Source organism: Phacochoerus africanus, chromosome 4 (genome assembly GCF_016906955.1).
Source record: "Phacochoerus africanus isolate WHEZ1 chromosome 4, ROS_Pafr_v1, whole genome shotgun sequence".
NCBI lineage: Eukaryota > Metazoa > Chordata > Mammalia > Artiodactyla > Suidae > Phacochoerus > Phacochoerus africanus.
In genome coordinates, this window is record NC_062547.1 from 135,113,790 (window position 1) to 135,133,591 (window position 19,802).

The 19,802-nt window shown below is 55.6% G+C and overlaps 3 protein-coding genes and 1 long non-coding RNA gene across 5 annotated transcripts; 2 read left to right on the forward strand and 2 right to left on the reverse strand.

Moving 5' to 3' along the window:
• Positions 1-216: 216 nt before the first annotated feature.
• Positions 217-3,901, forward strand: SOWAHA (sosondowah ankyrin repeat domain family member A). The gene has a single exon (XM_047778603.1). The coding sequence runs from the start codon at positions 709-711 to the stop codon at positions 2,428-2,430; it is 1,722 nt and encodes a 573-aa protein (XP_047634559.1). The 5' UTR covers positions 217-708; the 3' UTR covers positions 2,431-3,901.
• Positions 3,902-9,158: 5,257 nt separating this feature from the next.
• SHROOM1 (shroom family member 1) lies at positions 9,159-17,393 on the reverse strand. Of its 2 annotated transcripts, XM_047778604.1 has the most exons (8): positions 17,331-17,393; positions 12,096-13,098; positions 11,946-12,004; positions 11,506-11,715; positions 10,726-11,295; positions 10,482-10,623; positions 10,104-10,376; positions 9,159-9,990 (listed from the first exon to the last, which is right to left on the reverse strand). In XM_047778604.1, the coding sequence occupies exons 2-8, from the start codon at positions 13,071-13,073 to the stop codon at positions 9,604-9,606; spliced, it is 2,619 nt and encodes an 872-aa protein (XP_047634560.1). In that variant the 5' UTR covers positions 13,074-13,098; positions 17,331-17,393; the 3' UTR covers positions 9,159-9,603. The 2 variants fall into 2 exon arrangements, with proteins under 2 accessions (XP_047634560.1, XP_047634561.1); XM_047778605.1 differs by lacking the exon at positions 11,506-11,715 and having other exon boundaries at positions 10,726-10,842.
• On the forward strand, positions 12,996-15,479 carry LOC125126328 (uncharacterized). Its single transcript, XR_007134599.1, has 5 exons — positions 12,996-13,120; positions 13,676-13,729; positions 14,025-14,210; positions 14,935-15,010; positions 15,450-15,479. It is a non-coding gene; the product is annotated as an uncharacterized LOC125126328 (long non-coding RNA).
• Positions 17,339-19,351, reverse strand: LOC125124723 (translation initiation factor IF-2-like). Its single transcript, XM_047774740.1, has 2 exons — positions 17,908-19,351; positions 17,339-17,530 (listed from the first exon to the last, which is right to left on the reverse strand). The coding sequence occupies exons 1-2, from the start codon at positions 18,457-18,459 to the stop codon at positions 17,339-17,341; spliced, it is 744 nt and encodes a 247-aa protein (XP_047630696.1). The 5' UTR covers positions 18,460-19,351.
• Positions 19,352-19,802: the final 451 nt, after the last annotated feature.

Genomic DNA, 19,802 nt, shown 5'->3' on the forward strand with positions numbered 1-19,802 from the left:
TCCGTAGCAAACGGTCTTCACCGCAAGTTGCATGAAGCCGTTTTTCCTGTGTGAAACGCAGTCAACAATTCAAGAGGTAGTGACGATTTTCAAATAAAGTATTGCTTTTAAGCAATCGCCCAGTATTTTGTGGTGGTTAAATATTTCAGAAAGGAGTAAAAATCCTTGCCTCGCCTGTAGACTGCGGCATCCCTGGCGAACACACCCACCTAGCAACCGGGAGCCGAGCTGAAGCCTGGCACTGCGCCTTTAATTCTCCAATTGGGAGGGGCGGTGGAGAATTTCCGCTCCCCTACTCCCACCGCGGCCCTGGTGGCAGCTGTCACCTGTAAGGCGAGCACCGCACGCAAGGGGATGGAGCCCGGCGCCCATTGGACAGAATATAAAGGCAGAAACCTACCCCGAAGACTGGGGGCCCCGCGGGGCGGCGGCGGGGGGCGCGCACCGCGGCCCCCAGCTCCTTTTTCCGGGAGACTCCCGGACTCCGCGGCGCGGGCGTGACCAAGGTCCAGCCTCGGGGACACGCCCGTCACGCCTCGGTAACAACGATCAGGTGAGCCTGGCCGAGGCGGACTTGACTCCCGGAACCCGGGCTCCTGCACTTCCCGGCCGGCGCCGCGACGTACACCTGCCGCGCAACCGGGAGCCGCGGGTCGGTGGGAGGGGGGCAGCCCCGGCTTCCCTGCCGAGCGGGTACGGACCCTGACCATGGCGCTGGCCGCGGCCGCGGCCGCTGCGGCCGCCGGGGTGAGCCAGGCGGCGGTGCTGGGCTTCCTACAGGAGCACGGCGGAAAGGTGCGCAACTCCGAGCTTCTGAGCCGCTTCAAGCCGTTGCTGGATGCAGGCGACCCGCGCGGCCGTGCAGCCCGCAGGGATCGTTTCAAACAGTTTGTCAACGACGTGGCCGTGGTGAAAGAGCTCGACGGCGTCAAATTCGTGGTGCTGAGGAAGAAGCTGAGGCCCCGGGAGGGACCAGAGCCCCTGCCCACCTGCTGGAACAGCACCCCGGGGACACTAGCCCCGCCGTCGAAGATCACTTCCGTCTCACAGGTGGAAGCCGCTGCCTCGGGCACTCCATCCTTGGCCTCCGAGCAGAAGGCGGTGGAACCACCTAGAGACCCGGCTCCACCATCAGAGTCGCAGGACACCCTCGGGGCTCCGGCTTCCGAGCCCACTCAGCCAACCAGGGAGCTGCTGTTAAGCCCGGCCCTGCAGTCAGGGGGGCCCTCGGACCCGCAGATTCCAACTTTTGAGCTAGCCCAATCCTCCGAGGGACTCTCTGCAGACGTGGCTCCACCGTCTAGGGCACCGTCGGAGGCAACCTTGACCCACGCAGAGCCGCCAGACCTGGAACCTGGGCCTAGACAAATAAAAGGGCCGCCACCGCCCCCGTCACCGCCACCGCCCCCTCCGCGCGCGCCGCTGCAGAAGCCCTGCATGCTGCCGGTGCGCTGCGTCCCGGGTCCCTTCCGGATCCGGACGGAAGATCAAGGCTTGCGTCGGCAGCTGTCGGAGGAGCCCAGCCCTCGGAGCTCCCCGCTGCTGCTGCGGCGGCTCTCGGTAGAGGAGCCTGGCCTGGGCCTCAGCCTGGGTCCGGGCCGCTCCCCGCACCTGAGGCGCCTGTCACGCGCTGGCCAGCGCCTGCTTAGCCCCGACACCGAAGAGGTGCCCGCTGCACCGCCGCCGTCCGCCGTGCCCCTGGAGCCGGCCGAACACGAGTGGCTAGTGCGGGCGGCCGGGGGCCGCTGGACACACCAGCTCCACGGGCTGCTGCTGCGCGACCTCGGTCTGGCGGCCAAGCGCGACTTCATGTCGGGTTTCACCGCCCTGCACTGGGCAGCCAAGAGCGGCGACCTCGAGATGGTGCAGCAGCTGGTGGAGGTCGCGCGGCGTGGGGGCGCGCGGGTCGACGTGAATGCGCGCTCACACGGCGGCTACACGCCGCTGCACCTGGCGGCCCTGCACGGGCACGAGGATGCAGCCGTACTGCTGGTGGTCCGCCTGGGTGCACAGGTGCAAGTGCGTGACCACAGCGGGCGGCGAGCCTACCAGTACCTGCCGCCCGGCGCCTCGTACGCGCTGCGCCACCTCCTCGGCGACCCCGGCCTGCGAGGCTCTACCGAGACTGACCGAGCTGGTGGTGGCAGCGGCAATCTTGCGGCCCGACGCCCGGTGCAGGTGGCCGCCACCATTCTCAGTTCCACCACCAGCGCGTTTCTGGGCGTCCTGGCCGACGATCTGATGCTCCAGGATCTGGCTCGAGGCATGAGGAAGTCGGGCTCCTTCAGCAAATTCTTGGGTGCCTCGCCCATGGCTCCTCGTAAAAAGACAAAGACCCGCAGCAGTCTACAGGCCTTTTCAGAAATCTCTCGCCGACCTACTCCGGGGCCTTTGGCTGGTCTAGTGCCCAGCCTACCCCCTGCAACCTGAAGGTCCCAAGGTTATGGCTTGGTTCCTCTAACCTGGCCTTGCCTCTCAGTCAGATGGCGGCCCAACACCTTTGGCTCCATCTTGTTTCCAGCTTTGTCCACCGCAGCCTGTCATACCCTGGTGGGCCTACGCCTCCAGCTTCTGTCTGAGGCTTGATCTTTCTCCAGAGATGGGATTCAAGATCTCAGTGAGAGCTTCCTATGAAGAACTCCAGAAGTCAGGCTTAAACTTTGGAGATGTGAAATTTAGGATCAAAAAGGTTAAGGGGCAGCAGCTGGTCTGGCCCCCAAATGAGTTAACCTGTTCCTTCTGCATCCCTACCCTCCTAAGCCCGAATTAGAGCTTTCTGTGATGATGGATTGTCAGCTTTAAGATACATTGTGCTTTTGTAACTTGATGCTTTTATCCTGTTTTTAAATTGAAATGAGGTGAAACGACTTTCATAAAAGAACCTTTTGAAAATATATTTTTCCAAAATGATCATTTTCAATCTTTTGCTAAATATTTTGGAATTCTATTTAAAAAAAAAGTGCTCAAGATCTAAAGGAAATTAGTCCCAACCAACAAAACCCTTGAATGGTTATCTACCTCATTTTAGGCAATCAAGATTCTAGGGAGTCTTGAGCCCAGAATGTGACCATTGTGAATGTAATTCATTTCAGCTGTACTGTGAAAGCTAATTACTAGAGAACAAGTGCATCCTGGGAGTAAAAGTGATTTAACAGTGAGTGAAAAGGCACATTTTGACAAATACTTTAAATTCGTGGTTATTTGTCTTTGGCACTTGGTGGCTGGCTGTTTTGATTTGGCATGACTATTTAATTTTTAAAGTATGGCTTATCTGTGAATTGCACCACTGTGCCATGTTTCTGAACCTGTGGCTTTGGAGTCCAGCTGAGCCTATCACTGCAGTAGGTAAACATTCAAAGAAAAAAAATGTCATAGCATTACACCAGAAAAATTACTAGTTAAATAATAACAGATACAATTAAGGACCAACTATTTTACATGAAAGTTATGTACAAACAAAAAGCCCGTGACAGCCATTTTAAAAAGCCATCTGAAAACAAACAGCTTATTCCAACATAGCAAACGCACATTCTCTTTGCTCAATGACCTTAGGAGAGGGCTAGCTTAACTCATCTGCATCTTTGCTCGCATTTGTAATGGAGAAGATTTTAGGTATTGCCAAGATTTCTCAGGTTCAACGCAGTGTAATCATAATGGCTCTTTTTCCATTTTAAATGTGTGGCATCTCTTTGCTCAACCAAGCTTTTAAAAAATATCTTGTTGAAATAATGCCCTGCTTTTGCACATTGTGTTTGCATGTCATTAGTTATACCAAATGGTTCTTGTGGCACAGGCTCCCCTCCTGTGTACATATCAGTGAGGCTTCTGGAATTACTGAAGGCAGTCTTACATGGAATGTTTTGATTTAAGCAATGAAATAAACATTTTTCCCTGCTTGTGTGATGAGGTACTTCTATAGCACATTCTATAGCACTAGCTAGTGTATTTTTTTCTTCTCTTTACTCTTTACCCTTCTTCTGCCTCTTTCAAGAATTCCGTTATTGAGAAAAAATTGTGTTTCTCTGAAAAAATAAAGGAGTCCACCAAACATGGCTATGGTAACCAGAAACTGTAGGTAGGCCCCAATCTAACCTTCCTCACCTTCCTTGCCTGGAACTGAAGCTAAGCTGCATAAATTATTTTTAAATGCAAATTAATTCTTCTGCCTCTGCAAAAAAAGAAAAAAATGATGAGAGGCAATAATTAAAGCAATCCGAGAAGCTGAAGGTCGAGAAGATAGAATAAAACATTAGAGATTTTTTTTTTTATGGTAAAAGAGAAGCTTGATTGATACAGGTAATAAAGGTGATAAACATGGGTCTGAGCAGCTTTGAGAAAGACAAAATGTGAACCAGCAAAGCCATCCTAACAATAACTGATGTTTACCACTGCACACTTAGATCAGGGGAGGGTTCTGGAACAGCCAGAAGCAACTTTGTTTCAGAAGAGTGTATGGCACGCCTTCCAAGTGACGTAAAAACATTTGGTGAGAGTGGAGCATCAATAAGCTTAAAACTCAGGTGTTAGAAACCTGCACTTTTTCCTTGCAGGCTAAGACCCTTCTGAAACTATAAAGTCAGTAGGAAATTACAATATCTGCCTAGTAGGAGGTACACCTGTGGAAGGGTATTTCCAACTGAAAAAAAGAAAAATTTGTTCATTGGTTTAGGGCAATCTACCTGGTTAGAATTATCACAAGGAAGAGAATCACTCCTTTTATTTATTTATTTATTTATTTAGGTCTTGTTGTCTTTTCTAGGGCAGCACCCATGGCATGTGGAGGTTCCCAGGATAGGGGTCCAGTTGGAGCTGTAGCCGCCAGCCACAGCCACAGCCACGCAGGATCCAAGCCACGCCTGCCGACCTATACCACAGCTCATGGCAACACCAGATTCTTAACCCGGTGAGCGAGGCCAGGGATCAAACCCGAAACCTCATGGTTCCTAGTCGGATTCGTTAACCACTGAGCCACTAGGGGAGCTCCAAAAATCACTCCTTTTAATAGGGGAAGAGTTAACTGCTATGTAGATGTGTATTCAGCAAGCTTTTTAATACAGTGGTACATTTCCTATTCCACACACCTGATGGAGACTAGGGTACGGGTAAGGCATATATGACCTGTGTTTGCTAAGTGTGGGGCACAGTTCTAAACACTTTGCAGGTATTAACCACCACCTTACAAGGTATGTACTCGGAGTAATTTGAGTGGGTTTTTTTTTTTTTTTTGGTCTTTTTAGGGCCGCACCTGCAGCATATGGAGGTTCCAGGCTAGGAGTAGAATCAGAGCTGTAGCTGCTGGCCTGCGCCATAGCTCACGGCAACACCGGATCCTTACCCCACTGAGCGGGGCAGGGATCAAACCTGCAACCTCGTGGTTCTTAGTCGGGTTTGTTTCCGCTGTGCCAAAATGGGAACTCTTCAGTTTCCTCACTTTAAAAATCAAGTTACTTGGAGTTGCCATCGTGGCACAGCAGAAACCAATCCAGCTGGGAACCATGAGGTTGAGGTTCGATCCCTGGCCTCCATCAGTGGGTTAAGGATCCGGTGTTGCCGTGAGCTGTGGTGTAGGTCACAGATGCGGCTCGGATCCCGGGTTGCTGTGGCTGTGGTGTAGGCCTTCAGCTATAGTCCTGATTGGACCCCTAGCCTGGGAACCTCCATATGCCTCGGGTGCAACCCTAAAAAGCAAAAAAAAAAAGAATAAACTGAAGCCTAGAGAAACTGTAAGTAACTTGTCCAGACCTCACAGTAGCTGTCACAGTCCAGACACTATCCTGGTGCTCTTTTCCCTTACACTGTCCTGTTGCAGAGAAGCAAGAAGGGCTCATTTTAGCCCTTTATTCATTTAGTGACCTTAGGCAAATAAGCCAATTCCCCAAGCTCCATCTCCCCCTCTCTATGAGACTGGCAGTACCCATCCTACAGGCTGTGGGGAGGCAGAAACACAGGGAATGAGTAAGTAGAATTCTTCGTACTGCAATGCCATCCTGAAACATTACCGGGAGTGCCCAGTTGGTCCCAAAGGGATAGCTGGCTAATTCCAAAACCGAATCTTATTTGTGGCTCCGCTCTCCATGATCACCATTCTTTTACTATGTTAGCATTTATATATATATATATAAACAACACTAACTCTACCAAAGAAACGTATTCTCACAAAAGGAAAATTATCCCATATTCTGTAAATGAAAATGCTTTAAGTTAGAATGTCACCTTTCTTTTTCTTTCTTTTTTGGCCACACCCAGTGGCATGTGGAAATTCCTGGGCCAGGGATCGAACCCGCACCACAGCAGTGACCAGCACTGCTGCAGTGGCAATGCTGGGCCTTTAACCCGCTGCGCTACAAGGTTATCCCACAATGCCTTTCTTCATGCACATTCCTCCAGCATCCCCACCCGCACCTCCCAGGTCTAAACAAGCAGTCATTCAGCCTTCTGGACTAAAAGCACCCCTCCATGTTCATGGTTATAAAGCTGGGCCCACCCAGGACCCATATTCTGCCCCCCTTTTTTGGGCTTTTCCTGGAAGAAGTTATTTGACCTTTTAAAATGGTTTAATAAATAGACTCTCTGTTCCTCTCCAGATACCTTTTTTGCCGTGAAAAAAGCTGTGACTGGCATCACCGTCTCAGAACGGCCACACCTCTGGACTTGAAACTGTGGAGCAGAGGTGGCCTGAGATTTACTGCAGGGAAGAGGAAAGGAAGAGACGGCGGGGAGAAGGGAGACGACAGCGCTTGAGCGAGAGCTATCTAGACTTCTCCTCCAAAGAGGGGAGTGGGAGACAAGTGAGAAGTTGGTGCTGGCTTAAATTTCAAAAACAACAGATAAACACCCGTCATGACTGTCTCATCTGCAGCCAGGCTGTGACAGTCACGCCACAGAGTCGTTGGGAGGATTGCTTTACAGCATTTGCCTCCGTCCCCTACATTCCCCTTTGACCTCTTCCGCCTGCGGTCCTCAACCGCATTCGACCTGAAGGTCCCAGGAAGCTTGTGAATTACACGTGACTGAGCAGCGCTGTAAATTGCTCCCGTGAGGAGCGCAGAGGTTTACACCAGCCGCTCGCCGAGGTACGCGGGGTGCCAGGCAGGCTGTTCCAGCACGATTGCGCGCTGGTTTGGGGCGCCGCGGAACGTTATTGCTTCCCTACTCGGTTTGCAATTTACAATCTGGAGGTAAAATGTACCCTCATTAAATCCCTATTAGGAGGAGCAGCGGAGGCGGGATGAGGCAAGCGGGGGAGGAGGCCACGAGGCTTACTGTTGCCCAGCAACAACCTTGCTCAGCGCAGCCTGGGAGCAGCACCCGGGCGCCCGGGTGGGGGCGGGACCAGCAGGCGGGGGCGCAGGCAGAAAACTGCCGCAGAGACCCGAGAAACCGTCTTTTCCACCCTGGGGAACTAAGTAAGGCTCTTTTTGATACTGATACTCGAGATCGACACCCCCCAGCTTCCCCCTCCCCAGGGACTTTCGAACAAAAGGCTTGTGGCAAAGGAAAGAGAACCACCCTGCCCACAGCTGGCTGGCCAGAATGTTTTCCCGCTCGAAGCAAAAGGGCTCAACCTCAGCCCCAACAAGGACACTGCTCGGGACGAGCCAAAATCACTGTGGCTAGCCGAGGCGGCCTGGGAGCTGAGGAGGCTGCGGGTGGTCAAGTGGAGGTAGACGCTTTCATCACCAGGAGAACAGTGCCCTCTGCTGGCAGCGTCCACGGGGGTGGAATTCACCGGCTTCTGCCCCGCCCCCGGCCCCAAAGTCTTTGCTGTGCTGTTGTCGAACAAGCCTGGCGAGCTCCTTCTTGCCCTCTGAAGGAGTAAGGGGCGGCTGGAAAGGAGATGGATGGGGGCAGGAAGGAGACGGCGGCAAAATGGAAGGATGGGCGCAGGAGGTGTGGCCCTGCTTTCGTGTGCTCCCTCGATCTGGTCGAGACTAGCACCGAAGCCTCCCATTTCCGCAGAGCAAAACCCAGCAAAGAGGCAGTTTAACCAGACAAAGGCAGACGCTGCTTCTCCTGCCCATCCTGGGGGCTGGGGCTGATGTGTCTGAAATACGCAATTTCCGCTGGCCTAATAGACGGCGTTAAGTGTTTCTAAGACTATCCCAGTGGGAGAATGCAATGGGGTCGGTGTAAAAAGACAGAAGTCAGTAGATTCCATCCAGAAAGCATCTCACAGGGAGCCTGCTAGGCCGAGGAGCTTGGAGTCGAGACCCCGCCCACAGAGTTCAAAGGAGAGAAGCAAAGCATAATGTTAGAACCCACAACTGCCTCAGCAGGAGCCCCATGTGTTTTTTATAAAAAGGCACAATGTGAGCATTGTTCTGTGCTCAATAGCGCGACTGTTATAACTAATGCTTTTGGTATGAATACGACCCTTTAAAATTCCCAGCCAGTTGCAGTTCGTGACAATATGCATCAGAAAAAAACGAGCCCAGAAGCAGAGATTTCTCACTTTGGGGTCAGCAGGCTTTAGATACACATACACATGCCTGTGAATGTACCCAGTTTCCAAAAACACACTGGACGTTTGCATGGACAATGTTCTTGCCCTGGCCTTTGCAGCTGCAAACACTAGGGCAGATTTTCACTTGTATATTTGCGAACTTAACACTGATTCTGTGTACACACGGCTAATCCACAAACAGAGGGGCGTGTGTAGCCTATTTCATACCACTCTAGCCCTTAACTCCCCACTCCCAACCCCAGCCTGGCCACAAATCTTCAGAACACACATGACACTGCCTCTACAAGTCCTCAGCATCTCCCCCATAACAGGTCTCCAGGTACTCCGTAACTCACCTGTAGCTCCCACCCTCCCTCCCCAAGCCTGGTTGACCCAGTGGGGTCTCTAAAGGGGAACTGGATACATTTAGATAACATAACTGGAAGAGGAAGAAAGTTCTTCCAGGATCTGGTAATAAATGTCCCCAAATGTCCAAGCATACCTGACCTTCATCAGGGTTTTTAGGCAGCAAAGCATCTGAACCTATGTTCCATTAGCGGAAATTACCATCCTTTGAGATTTGAAGTGAGGCAGCCCCCAACTTCCACTACTGAGGTTGTGGAGTCAGGTCAAAACCCGCAAAGGAGACCTGAACTCAGCCCGTAAGGCCTAGGCTTTTGCGGTAATGATGCAGGCACCAAAACAGAGACGGCCCCCTATTTCAAGCTTGTTTCTTCAGTCTTCTAGATCCCCAGACCTGAGCCGTATTCTGCAACAAATGTCTCTTCTGCCCTACCTTCGGCAGGACTGTGTCTGCACTGAGCAAAAAAGATCCCTGCTCAAAGCCAGGCTCCAGCTGACTTGCACACTTCCCACATTAATTTTTTACTGAAAAAAAAAAAAGGCCATTTTGCTTCTTAAGTGGAAATACTCCCGTGACTTGTCTCTCCTCCCTCCAGCCAACCTTGATGGAGCCTCTTCCTCATCACAAAAGGAGAGGGGGGGGGGGAAATACTTCAGTTTTAAAAATTCTTAAGTTAATTACCAAATAATCCGCAAGACTTGGGTAAGGCCACGTGAGAAGACTTGGAAAAGGACCCCCGGGAAGGTCCGGCTTGGGTGCTCCGCCACCCCAAGCAAAAGCACACAATAAATTCAGGTCACCTCGAGAGGGAGAGGCTGGGGCAGGGCTCCCCACCCCCACCGCCTGTAACTAGAGGATGGGAGGGGAGGAAGGGCGGTTTGTCCGGAGGACGGGTGCCTGGGGGCCAGGCCGGCCTGGGAGGCGGGGGACGACGGCCAAGGTCATTCCTGACAGCGTCCAGTTGGTCCTGAAGGAGGCGGACCCGCTCGTCCAGGCTGCGCTGCTGGGCTAGGACCGCGGCCTTGCCGGCCAGCAGGGCGCGGTAGGCGCGCAGCTCCTCGGCCGGCAGCGCGCGCACCAGCACCTCGCGCAGGGCCCGCTCGCGCCGCGCCACGTGCTGCTTCAGCTCCTTGGCGTCTTCCTGCTGCCTCTGCAGGAGCCCCAGTCGCTGCAGCAGAGAGGCCTGGAGCCGCAGGGGGAGGGCGCCGTGAGCCAGGTGGGGGTGCCAGCGTTCCCCGGATGCCTCCAGCCAGAGCCCGCAGGTCCCTCACCGGCCCGCTCTCCCCTAACACTTACCTGCTCCTCAGGGTCGCCGTCTGCGCCCGCCCGGGCCAGGGCACGGCGCACGCGGGCCAGGCGACTGCCCAGCAGCAGCAGGAGCCCAAGCACCCGCTCTAGGTCGGCCATGAACCGGCTGAACCGCTCGAGCTCGTGGGGGGCACATGCCTGGCCCACCGCGGCCTCCAGAGCAACCCTGCACCTGGCCCAAGCCTGGGCCTTTCTCTGCAGCTGCTGCTGCTCTGCCTGGAGGTCCCTTAGCATCTTGTGGAGGAGGTTGGCCAGCTCCACCTGCAGGGAGGGCATGGGTATTTAAGACTGGAGCCAGGCCCTGAGTACTCAGCCCAGTCTCTGGGCTCTTGCCCCACCCGGCGCCCGCCAGACCTCCACACTCACTCTCTTGGCTTGGATGCTGTTATCTGGCTCAGGGAGACCTTGGTCACAGGGCTGGTCAGGCACAGTGTGGGTGGTAAGGTTTTCGGGCCTCGTCTCTGCCTGAGAAGTTTGCAGGTGCTGGGTGGAGTTAGGTAGATAGGACCTGGAGGGGAGATGAAACCAGAGCTCCTTGGGTTGTCCTGCCCCACACTGCAGACACTGCAGGAGCTCAGAATCCTCTGAGTCCCAGGTGCCGCTCACTCACCTTGGCTCAGAAGCAGCAGCAGCCTCCTCTTCAGCCTCCTCACAGCCTGGCCTCATTGCAGCCCAGATCTCAGCTAAAGGAATCAGCCCATCCAGCAGGCCCAGGGATGGCTCTGGGCTGGGGCAAGAGATGAGAGTATCACTCAGAGAGGGATCCAATCTGGCCAGCTCCTGAACCAGCTCCTCGAGGCGTGGACTGGGCCATACTGGCCTGGAACCAGACTGGCCAGTGCCCCAAGCCAGGGCAGTGTAGTCCGGAGGCCTTGGGGTGTCATTGGCTCGAGGTCCCAGGACACCCCCTGGGAGAGGTTTGAGGGGGTCAGACCCTGCAGCTGTGGGGGGGTCAGTGGTCTGCAGTCCAGTGTCAGAGGTTGGGATGTCACCATTTGCAGTCCCAGGGGGGCTATAGCATGGAGGCCTGGAGTCACTCTCAGAACCGTTTACCCCCTGCCAGCAGTCATTTGCCCCTGCAGTCTCTGGGTGCTCCTGGAGGGGCTGCGCTGTGGAAATTACAGCCTGGTCAGCCCCTTGGCCCAAGCCAGCTCCATAATGCTGGTCAGAGGCATGGACCCTGGAAGTGGAAGAGACAGTGAATCAGAAAAAGCTCTGGCCAAAGAAAAGTGGTGGCTTCCAAGGACAACCTGCTCCTGCCCCTGCCCCCACCCCCGCCCCCTAGCTCTCAGACCCCAGCAGCAAGAGGGTTCCCTGCTCCTCCAGCATTCTGTAGACGTGTGTAGGAATCGGGGTGTCTCACTTTGCTTAAAAGCCCCAGGGAATTCACCTGGATGGGAGCCCCAAGGGAGTGCAGGAGTCTGCAGGTGATCTCATTCTGACCAGCGGGGCTTCTTCCAGGAAAACCTCATCATCGGGAAGGGAAGGAAGCCGAACAGACACCTTGCAGTTCTCTGAGACGTTCTGCTCACCGTCAGAGGGGCTGCTCTGGGGGCCCTCTGCAGGACACACCTCTGCAGCATCTTTCTCAGTCAGAAACCTGGAGGCAGGGACCCCACACTGACCACAGTCACCAGGAAGGATGACCCTGGTTCTGCACCAGAGGAACAGTAGGGTGTTGGGGGGCAGGGATTAGGAGATGTGGTTTGCAAAAGAGGGTCAGAAGGTTCAAACTGAGGCTAAGTGGGAGACCCTCTTCTTTCTTGGGCAGGATCTATGAAAGCTGCCTGCCCCCAGCTTTCATTCCCCAGAGGGGTCCATGTCTCTCACCTAGAACGTTTGGTCAGAAACAACGGTCTGCTGGTGGTTTCTGCTCCTTGGGGAACAGCCTGGAAAGGCAAGCAGATGGATGAAATGTTGCTCAGGTTTTCAGTCTTCCAGCTGCTCCCATCCCAAACTGGCAACCCCCATCTTCCATACCTGCGGAATGGGCATAACCCCTCCTGAACTTCCCCACGGGGCCAAGACTTCTCCTGAAGCGCTCCGACTCCGATCGGCAGGTCTGTAGCCATGGCCGAGCCTCAAGGACCGGGGTTTCGGGTCCTCGATGTCTCGGGGCTGGGTCACAGGCAGCCACCTGATCTGGTGACCATCGAACTCCGCCGGGGTCCGCGGCTGCTCTTCCTGGGGCTCCGGCCTCCCAAGGCCTGAGCTGGAGCGGGCCTCCCCCGAACATTCCCCGGCCGACGCACCTCCCTGACCCACGCGGTCCAGCTTCCCCGGCTCGGAGAAGCACCACTTCCGCTGCTGGTTGGCCAGGCGTCCCTGGCCAGAGGTTCCCGGCCCGGGAACCCCGGGGCGCGGCGGCTCCACTTCCCCCCCGGGGTGGCTGAGCGAGGCGGAGCGCGGGTGCGCGGCGGAGGGCCGCACGGGGGCCGCGGGCCGCAGGCGGGCGGGCAGGCTCATGCGGAGTTCCTTGCGCTGGAAGGACGTCTCCCGGAGCACTCGCCGCTGCGCACCCTGCAGCCGCTGGCGGTAGGCGGCCCGCGAGGCCGGCGGGCTGGGCGGCTCGGCGGCCCGCGCCGCGGCCTCCGCCTCGGCCGCCAGCGCGTACAGCAGCGGGGTGGCGTGGCGGCTGAGAGGCCCCGGGGTGCCCTGGAGCTCAGGGGGACGCGGCCCGCTGTGCGCGGCCGCCGCAGGCCGGGGCTGCGGGCAGGTGCGAGGTCCCGCGGCGGGCGCGGCGGGGGCCGGGCCTCCCCAGACCACGCGCACGTAGTCCCAGTCCAGGTAGGGGAGCGGGCGGGTCCCCGGCGAAGGCGTGCGCGGCTCCGGACCGCCGGAGGCGGCGGAGAAAGAGCCGTAGGCCGAGTCAGCGCGCGCAGATAGCCGCCGCAAGTCCAGGCTGCGAGTGGATGAGGCTGGGGAGGCGCGGTCGCCTCCAGGACCCAGGGCCTCCATGGCTCCGACGAGGGCCGAGGCTGGCCTGGAAGAGCAGACGTGGTGCGGTGGGTGAGGCGCTCCTGGGAAGGGTTGGGGCAGCCTGCTGGCCCCTCCATCACAGAGGGCCTGGTGCTTACACATCCTCTCTCTGGCCACAGGATCCTTGGCGCCAGCATTTGTCACCCCCTTAGTCGGGGCTAGCAAGGGCAGTAGGACCAAGGGAGCCACTATGGAGGGTGAGGGCCTTAGTTCACTTATCCTTGGCGACTAGCCCATTCCCCGCTGGGGCGCGCTCTTGGCTAGCAGCCCTGGCTCTACCCTGGCACCTTCTGGAGCGCTGCATGTACCCATGCTCCTTCCCTCCCCCAGCCTGTCCCACCCAGGCTGCTTCCTGGCAGCTTTGTTAGCTTCTCCCTGTGATCTTTCCCTGATAAACAATGGTCAAGATCCGAGATCAAGTCCGAGATCGCAGGCCAACAAAGAAAGGAGGTGGGGGAGGCCGGGTCAGGTGGCAGGAGCAGCTTCAGAGCCTTCCTCCCTCCCTCTGGGCTGGTTGTGCTCCAGGTGCTTTCAATAAATATTTATCTTGACCCTCACAAGTGCTGTCTGCATTTTTACAGATGAGGACACCGAGGTTCTGAGGGAGAAATGATTTGCCCAGAGGCACACAGCTGGTAAGAGTCAGATCCCTGCCTGGAATCTGGGCCTGCCTCCAAACTTACTGCAGCCAGAATCGATTTCCTAGAAGCAAACCCTGCTGAAAGCCAGTTTAACCCCACCCACCCCCCAGATGCCTGAAGCCTCCAACAAAGCCCAGACTCCATTGTGGTAAATGGTGACACCCCCCCCCCCCCTGCCAAAATACTGGCAGATTCCTGGATAATATGTCCCCTGCTTGGGAGCCTCTGCCTTTTGTCTAGGAATGACAGGCTCGCCGGTCTCTTTGTCCTGCCACTCTTGCTCCTACAGGGCTCAGCTTAGAGGTCTCCCGACCTTTCGGGTTCCCAGCGGTTCCTGAGCTTCCCCCATCACAGCAGTCAACCCTGCACTGATTGGCGGCCGTGTACTAGTGATTCAGTCTCCCCATGTCCACCCCTGAGCTTCCTGAGGACAGGCCCTGCGCTTACCCATCTCTGTACCGTCAGTGCCTGGCAGGTAATGATGATAAATATTTGCTGAATGACAAGGAATGGAGCAGCCTTACAAGGAGTAGATGGGGGGGTAGGAAGGAAGAGGGCACCTTTGCTTCTAGCCACTCTTCTCTCCCTACTTGTCTTTTCTGAGGAAGGGGACAGAATAAGTGAGGCAGTTGCCACAATGCACACTGACCAGGTGACTCCAGTTGTTGGGAACCAAAGGAGCGGGCAAGCCCAGCGTGGAGCAGGAATAGCCAGAAATCAATACTTCCCCAGTGCCAGGAGGAGGAGCAAGGGGAGGGACTGGGTGGGTGTGCCTGGATAAGGGTGAAAGCAGCTTTGAGTCTTAGAACCAGGAGCTCCCTATGGGCTATAGGGACTGGAGTGGGTAGGGGCTTGCCTTCCCTGAGCTGCTTGATGGGGAGTACAGAGGAAGGTGGCCCAGAGCTGGGGTGGAAACTGAAAAACAGGCTTCTCTGAGTCTCCTAGACACTTCTGAAGCCCAGGATCACCAATATCCCAGATGCTGCAGATTGCTGGTTAGGGAAGGTAGGGAGGTCAGTGGTGGGAGGATATGGTGTTTCCTAGAAGGGAGAGGCAGTACCTGCAACATTCCCGGAGTTGGGGGGAAGGGGAGGTCTTAGCTGACCTGGTACCAGAACCCACCTGGTGGCATCTTTGTGCCCACTAAGGCCAGCCTTGCAGGTTGGTCCTCACACTCAAGCTTGGGACCACTTTTGCAGAGCAGTTTCTATGACTTCAGAAAGACAAGAAGCCACCCTGAGGAGCAGCCCCTGGGAGGACTGTCACCTACTCTAGGTAAACCCCTAGTAGCCCTCTCTCTTCCCTTAACTTAAGAAAAAAAAAAAAATCTAAAATGGTAAATAATTCCAGAGATAAGTTAACCTACATAAACTGTTTAATCAGACACTTTATTTTCTCGTTTTTGGTCGCTCCAACGCATATGGAGTTCCCAGGCCAGGGTTCAGATCCAAGCCACAGTCATGACCTAAGTAAGCTGCAGCTGCAGCTACCTGGATCCTTAGTCCACTGCGTGCCAGTGCTCCCAAGATGCTACCAATCCTGTTGCATCACAGTGGGAACTCTGGGAGCCACAGTACTTTTTTTTTTAATGTAAAGTATTTTTTTTAATTTTAAAAAATATTTCAAAAGTATTTTTAAATTTTTTTTATTAAAGTATAGTGATCTACAATGTTGTGACTCTTCCTAGCCTTTTTTTTTTTTTTTGCTTTTTTAGGGCTGTACCAGTGGCATAGGAGCTATGGCTCCTGGCCTACACCACAGGCATGCTGGATTGGAGCCATGTCTGTGACCTACATCATAGGTCACGGGGCCAGGGATCAAACCCGCAGTCTCATGGTTCCTAGTTGGATTTGTTTCCGCTGTGCCAAGACGGGAACTCCTCTTCCTAGCTTTCTGATCTGAGCTTGTAAGCCCTGTTTACTCTGGCTCATGCCACCCATGTTGACTTCTGCTGCATCTACAGGAATGGGTAACTGTTTGAATACAAAGATGTTTCCTCAAAAAAGGCCTTGAAAATTCTATCTTATATTTGAATTACTAACAAAGGATTCTGAGTTCACTCAATAAAAACAGCTCAACTGGATAAGAAAATATGTGTACATTTTCTTATTGACCTTAACTTGTCTCAAGGATTTTTTTTTTGGTCTTTTTTTTCTAGGGCCGCATTTGCGGCATGTGGAAGTTCCCAGGCTAGGGGTCTAATCAGAGCTGTAGCCGCCGGCCTACACCACAGCCACAGCAACACAGGATCCAAGCCTCATCTGCGACCTACACCACAGCTCACGGCAACGCCGGATCCTTAACCCACTGAGTAAGGCCAGGGGTTGAACCTGCACCCTCATGGTTCTTAGTCAGATTCGCTAACCACTGAGCCACGACGGGAACTCCTCAAGGATGCTTTTTTAGTGGCAAGCCGAGCACCTGATACCCATGCAGGTCGCTCACCCTGTGCTCTTTGCAGAACCTGTTATGCCAGAAAGGTCCAGCTCCTTTAGTGTGTTTTGGGGCCTCAGCTCAAGGAGCAGAGAGTTTTCACACTTGTCTGGCTGCAGGGAGCCTCTGGCAGTCCAGCCAGCCCCTGGGAGTGGCCACACCCCAGGAACCCTAGCAGGGTTAGTGTCAGCTGTGGGCTAGGTGGCAGAGCCAGTGCCTGCATGGAAGATAAATCCAGAGGCGAGAGCTCAAGGAGCTCCTAAAAGAACTTTTTGCCAAGTCCTACCAGAGCAGGGGAAGCAGCATAGAATCCCTGCTGGAAAACCACCAGACTGGGGTCATGTGGAATTAGGGCATTTGAGATCAACTCAATACCTGACTCAAAGAGAAGAAAGGAAAAGGAGACAAGAAGGAGTTAAGTGTTCAGAGCTAGGGGCTGGGGAGGTAGATGTGTTGGTCTCAGGAATGAGGAAGCTGAGATGCAACTGGCCAACGGGTCCAGTGCTCATTCAGTCTGGGGCCTTTGGGAGTTGCAGTGTTTGTGGCAAGTCTGGCAAGTGGCTGGAAAGTTGAGATGTGGATCTGGCCCTTAGCAGAGATGCTGGGCCAGGCAAGCAGGCTGACCCAAGTTTTTAGGTAGAGGTTTTTGGAGAAATCGATTAAGACAGCTTCCTGGTGGGTCACGTCACACAAAGACAACAGAAGATCCAGGTAAGGTGACCAGAAGGACAGCCAGCCTCAAATGACCAACAGTGATCAGGAATTAAATCCTAACTTTCTCAAAGGCCACCTCACATCTGACCTCTCTACAGAGAGGTTGTTCAGGCCACCCGTCCCAGATCAGATGCCTCAGCACTAGGCTCTCTGTGGGGTGCTGCCTGCACAGCAGTCTCCCGGCCAGACTGAGTTCCTGGGCCGTGTCTTGAGTCCCAGCACCCCTGACTAGGTCTAGAAGAGTAGGCATTTGGGGAAGTTTGGGGCTCTACCAGTTTCCCAGGGGGCCCCTGTTCTCCTGGCCTGGCCGCACCACAGCGCACCCCGCATATCATCCTCTCTCTTCTAGCACCTTAGGCGCCTCGGACAGCTCTGCGCCTCGGACAGGAAACGCGGGATGCTGGCGACACTTGGGGAGAGGAGGCCTGATCTAAGTCAAACCACATACCTGGGACTTCAAGCTGAGTCGAGGGGCTCCAGGGATAAGAGAGGCACGGGCCCGGTGGGGGCGACAAAATCACGCGGAGCAGCAGTAGTGCGGGGCCACGGGGACTCTGGGAGAGCGGATGGCCGTTGGCCAGTGCATTTCTCGGCCTTTCCTGTTGGGTTCACCGTCAGGGAAGTAGGGCTCAGGACATGCGCCGGGACCTGCGATTTTGGGCAGGAGGGGCCCAGGATTGCCACCCCACCGCCCCCAGCCTCCGGCTCTGCGGCTGAAGGGAGGGAGCAGGCGGACGCGGGGCAAGAGACCACTGCGCTATCGGGGAGCCCCCACCCCCCCCGCGCGCGCGCTCCCCACCAGCTCCCGCGGCTGCCGGCTCTGCGCCCCTCACCCCTCTTCCAAGATCACAGACGCGCAGGGACCGACGCGCCTCGCGCAGACCCCACTCGGCGCGGACCCAACACCTCCAGACCCAGCGCGGTGCCGTGTGCTCCGCGGCGCCCCGGCCACTCCCACCCGCTCCTCGCCCACCGGCTCGCCCGGCCGCCCACCCCCCGCGCCTGGACCGGGCCTCGCCGTGTACCTGAGCTCCAGCCCGAGACGCGCTCCCGGGCGCTGGCGGCCGCGCGGTGACATCAGAGCCCCGGGTTCGGGCTCCCGACCCCACCTCCCAGCTCCCGCCGCCGCGGGGGAGGCGCCACGTCCGGCTCCCGGGGGCGGGCGCACCGAGCGGGGCGGCGGGGCTGCCCCGGGAGCCGCCCGCCCCTTCGTGATGTCCTGATGTCCGCTTGGCGGCCCAGACCCGGGACCGGGGGCGGGACGCTCGTTCCCCTGCCAGACACAGGCCTCTCACTCTGGCGGGAGAAGCGGGGAAGGAGGGAAAGGGCGACGGAGGTGCTCGCCCGCCCGCCCGCCTCCAGCGCCGCCTGGCGCGGCGCCGTCTCACCACGGGTAGTGCGCGGGCCCGAGCCCCCCCGCCTGGGGGGGGGGGTGGCGACAGACCCCTCGTGGGGAAGCCCAGGCCGGGTCCCAGGGGCTCTAAGACGACCAACCTATTCCTTTCAAGTTTGGCCAAGTACACAGACCCGTCTTTGTCCCCGTCCTCTGAGTACAGCTCGGAGGCTGACGCATCCATTGACCAATTCTCCCTCCAGATCCTTCATTTCCAAAACTCTTACAACGCTTGGATGCCCATCGTCAGCTCTCTTATTTTTGCCCCTTTTCTTTTCATTTCTCCCCCTACCCCTCATAGTCTGGGCCCTTCTGGCCATTCATCTGAAGGGGAGGGAGAGGGGAAGTGGGAGGGAGGCGGCAGAGAGGTGCTGCTGACTTGTGTCTTCGCTCCAGCTGTCCTCAGTGGCTCCTTTAGGTGTTGAACTAGGCCTATCCCCTGTGGCCTGGATAGGGTTAACTTCAGCCATAAGGTCTGGCTCTCAAGGCGTTCACCTTTGGGGATCTCCAGACCCCAAGAATGATCTGAATTTATCTGCCACTGCGCATTCCTCCTGCTCTGTGCTCAGCCCTCCCTGCTCCCACTTTGCAAAGCTCTAATCCTATGAATACTGGCTTCTGCCAAGAAATACTCCATCCCTGGAAGGGGCTGGGGCCCTTGGCTGAAGCCCTTCAGAGCTCAGGTCTCTCTGCTGTTGCCGTGGCTGCCCTCACTCTCCCACAGAATCAGCATGCCTGGTGGCAGGGACCATATCCTCCCATCCTAGCATTCTTGACTGACAAGGTTTGTTGCTGGTAATGACCAGAACCCAGAACTCAGACTGGGGGTCAAGGCTGCCACTTTCTGGGGGCACTGAGAGCCTGGTGAACTCTGTCTGCTTGGGTCTTCTAGGGGACAGAGGCAGCAGGCACCTGAGCTTGGCTTCTGTTGGCATCCTCCTGACTCTGATCTTTCTTCAAACACCATCCTGACCCAGGATCAACTTCAGCTGGAGCTGGAGTGCTAGACTCTAATCACTCAGAACTGCTTGGCTTTGAACACCTACTCTTTTAAGAGCTTAAGACACATGGTTGGTCTCAGAGCAGAATCACAGTAGAGGTAACACAACCCAGCAATCCAAAACCAACTCAAAATTGGTCAAGATTTTAATTTATATTTTTTAAAAAAATATATATATATATTTTTGGTCTTTTTAGGGCCACACTCACAGCATATGGAGGCTCCCAGGCTAGGGGTCGAATCAGAACTGTAGCCGCTAGCCTACACCACAGCCACAGCAACACAGGATCTGAGCCACATCTGCCACCTACACCATAGCTCACAGCAATGCCGGATCCTTAACCCACTGAGCAAGGCCAGGGATCGAACCCAAAACCTCATGGTTCCTAGTCGGATTCGTTAACCACTGCACCATGACAGGAACTCCAAAAGTAAATTTCTTGAATATACAAACCACAAGGTAAACACGGTGTTCACAGTCATTCTTATAAACCCTCTCCTCCTCTGGTCTGCTCATTTCTCTTATA

What these genes read in the sequence shown, in the direction of transcription:
- LOC125124723 (XM_047774740.1), bottom strand. Translation starts at nt 18,459, where the DNA reads ATGGATGCGTCAGCCTCCGAGCTGTACTCAGAGGACGGGGACAAAGAC. An exon ending in CGTCTCGGGCTGGAGCTCAG is followed by an intron (nt 17,531 to 17,907) that starts GTACACGGCGAG and finishes CCAAAATCGCAG; the next exon opens with GTCCCGGCGCATGTCCTGAG.
- SOWAHA (XM_047778603.1), top strand. Translation starts at nt 709, where the DNA reads ATGGCGCTGGCCGCGGCCGCGGCCGCTGCGGCCGCCGGGGTGAGCCAG.
- SHROOM1 (XM_047778604.1), bottom strand. Translation starts at nt 13,073, where the DNA reads ATGGAGGCCCTGGGTCCTGGAGGCGACCGCGCCTCCCCAGCCTCATCC. An exon ending in GGGTTATGCCCATTCCGCAG is followed by an intron (nt 12,005 to 12,095) that starts GTATGGAAGATG and finishes TTGCCTTTCCAG; the next exon opens with GCTGTTCCCCAAGGAGCAGA. An exon ending in ACAGCATCCAAGCCAAGAGA is followed by an intron (nt 10,377 to 10,481) that starts GTGAGTGTGGAG and finishes CCCTCCCTGCAG; the next exon opens with GTGGAGCTGGCCAACCTCCT.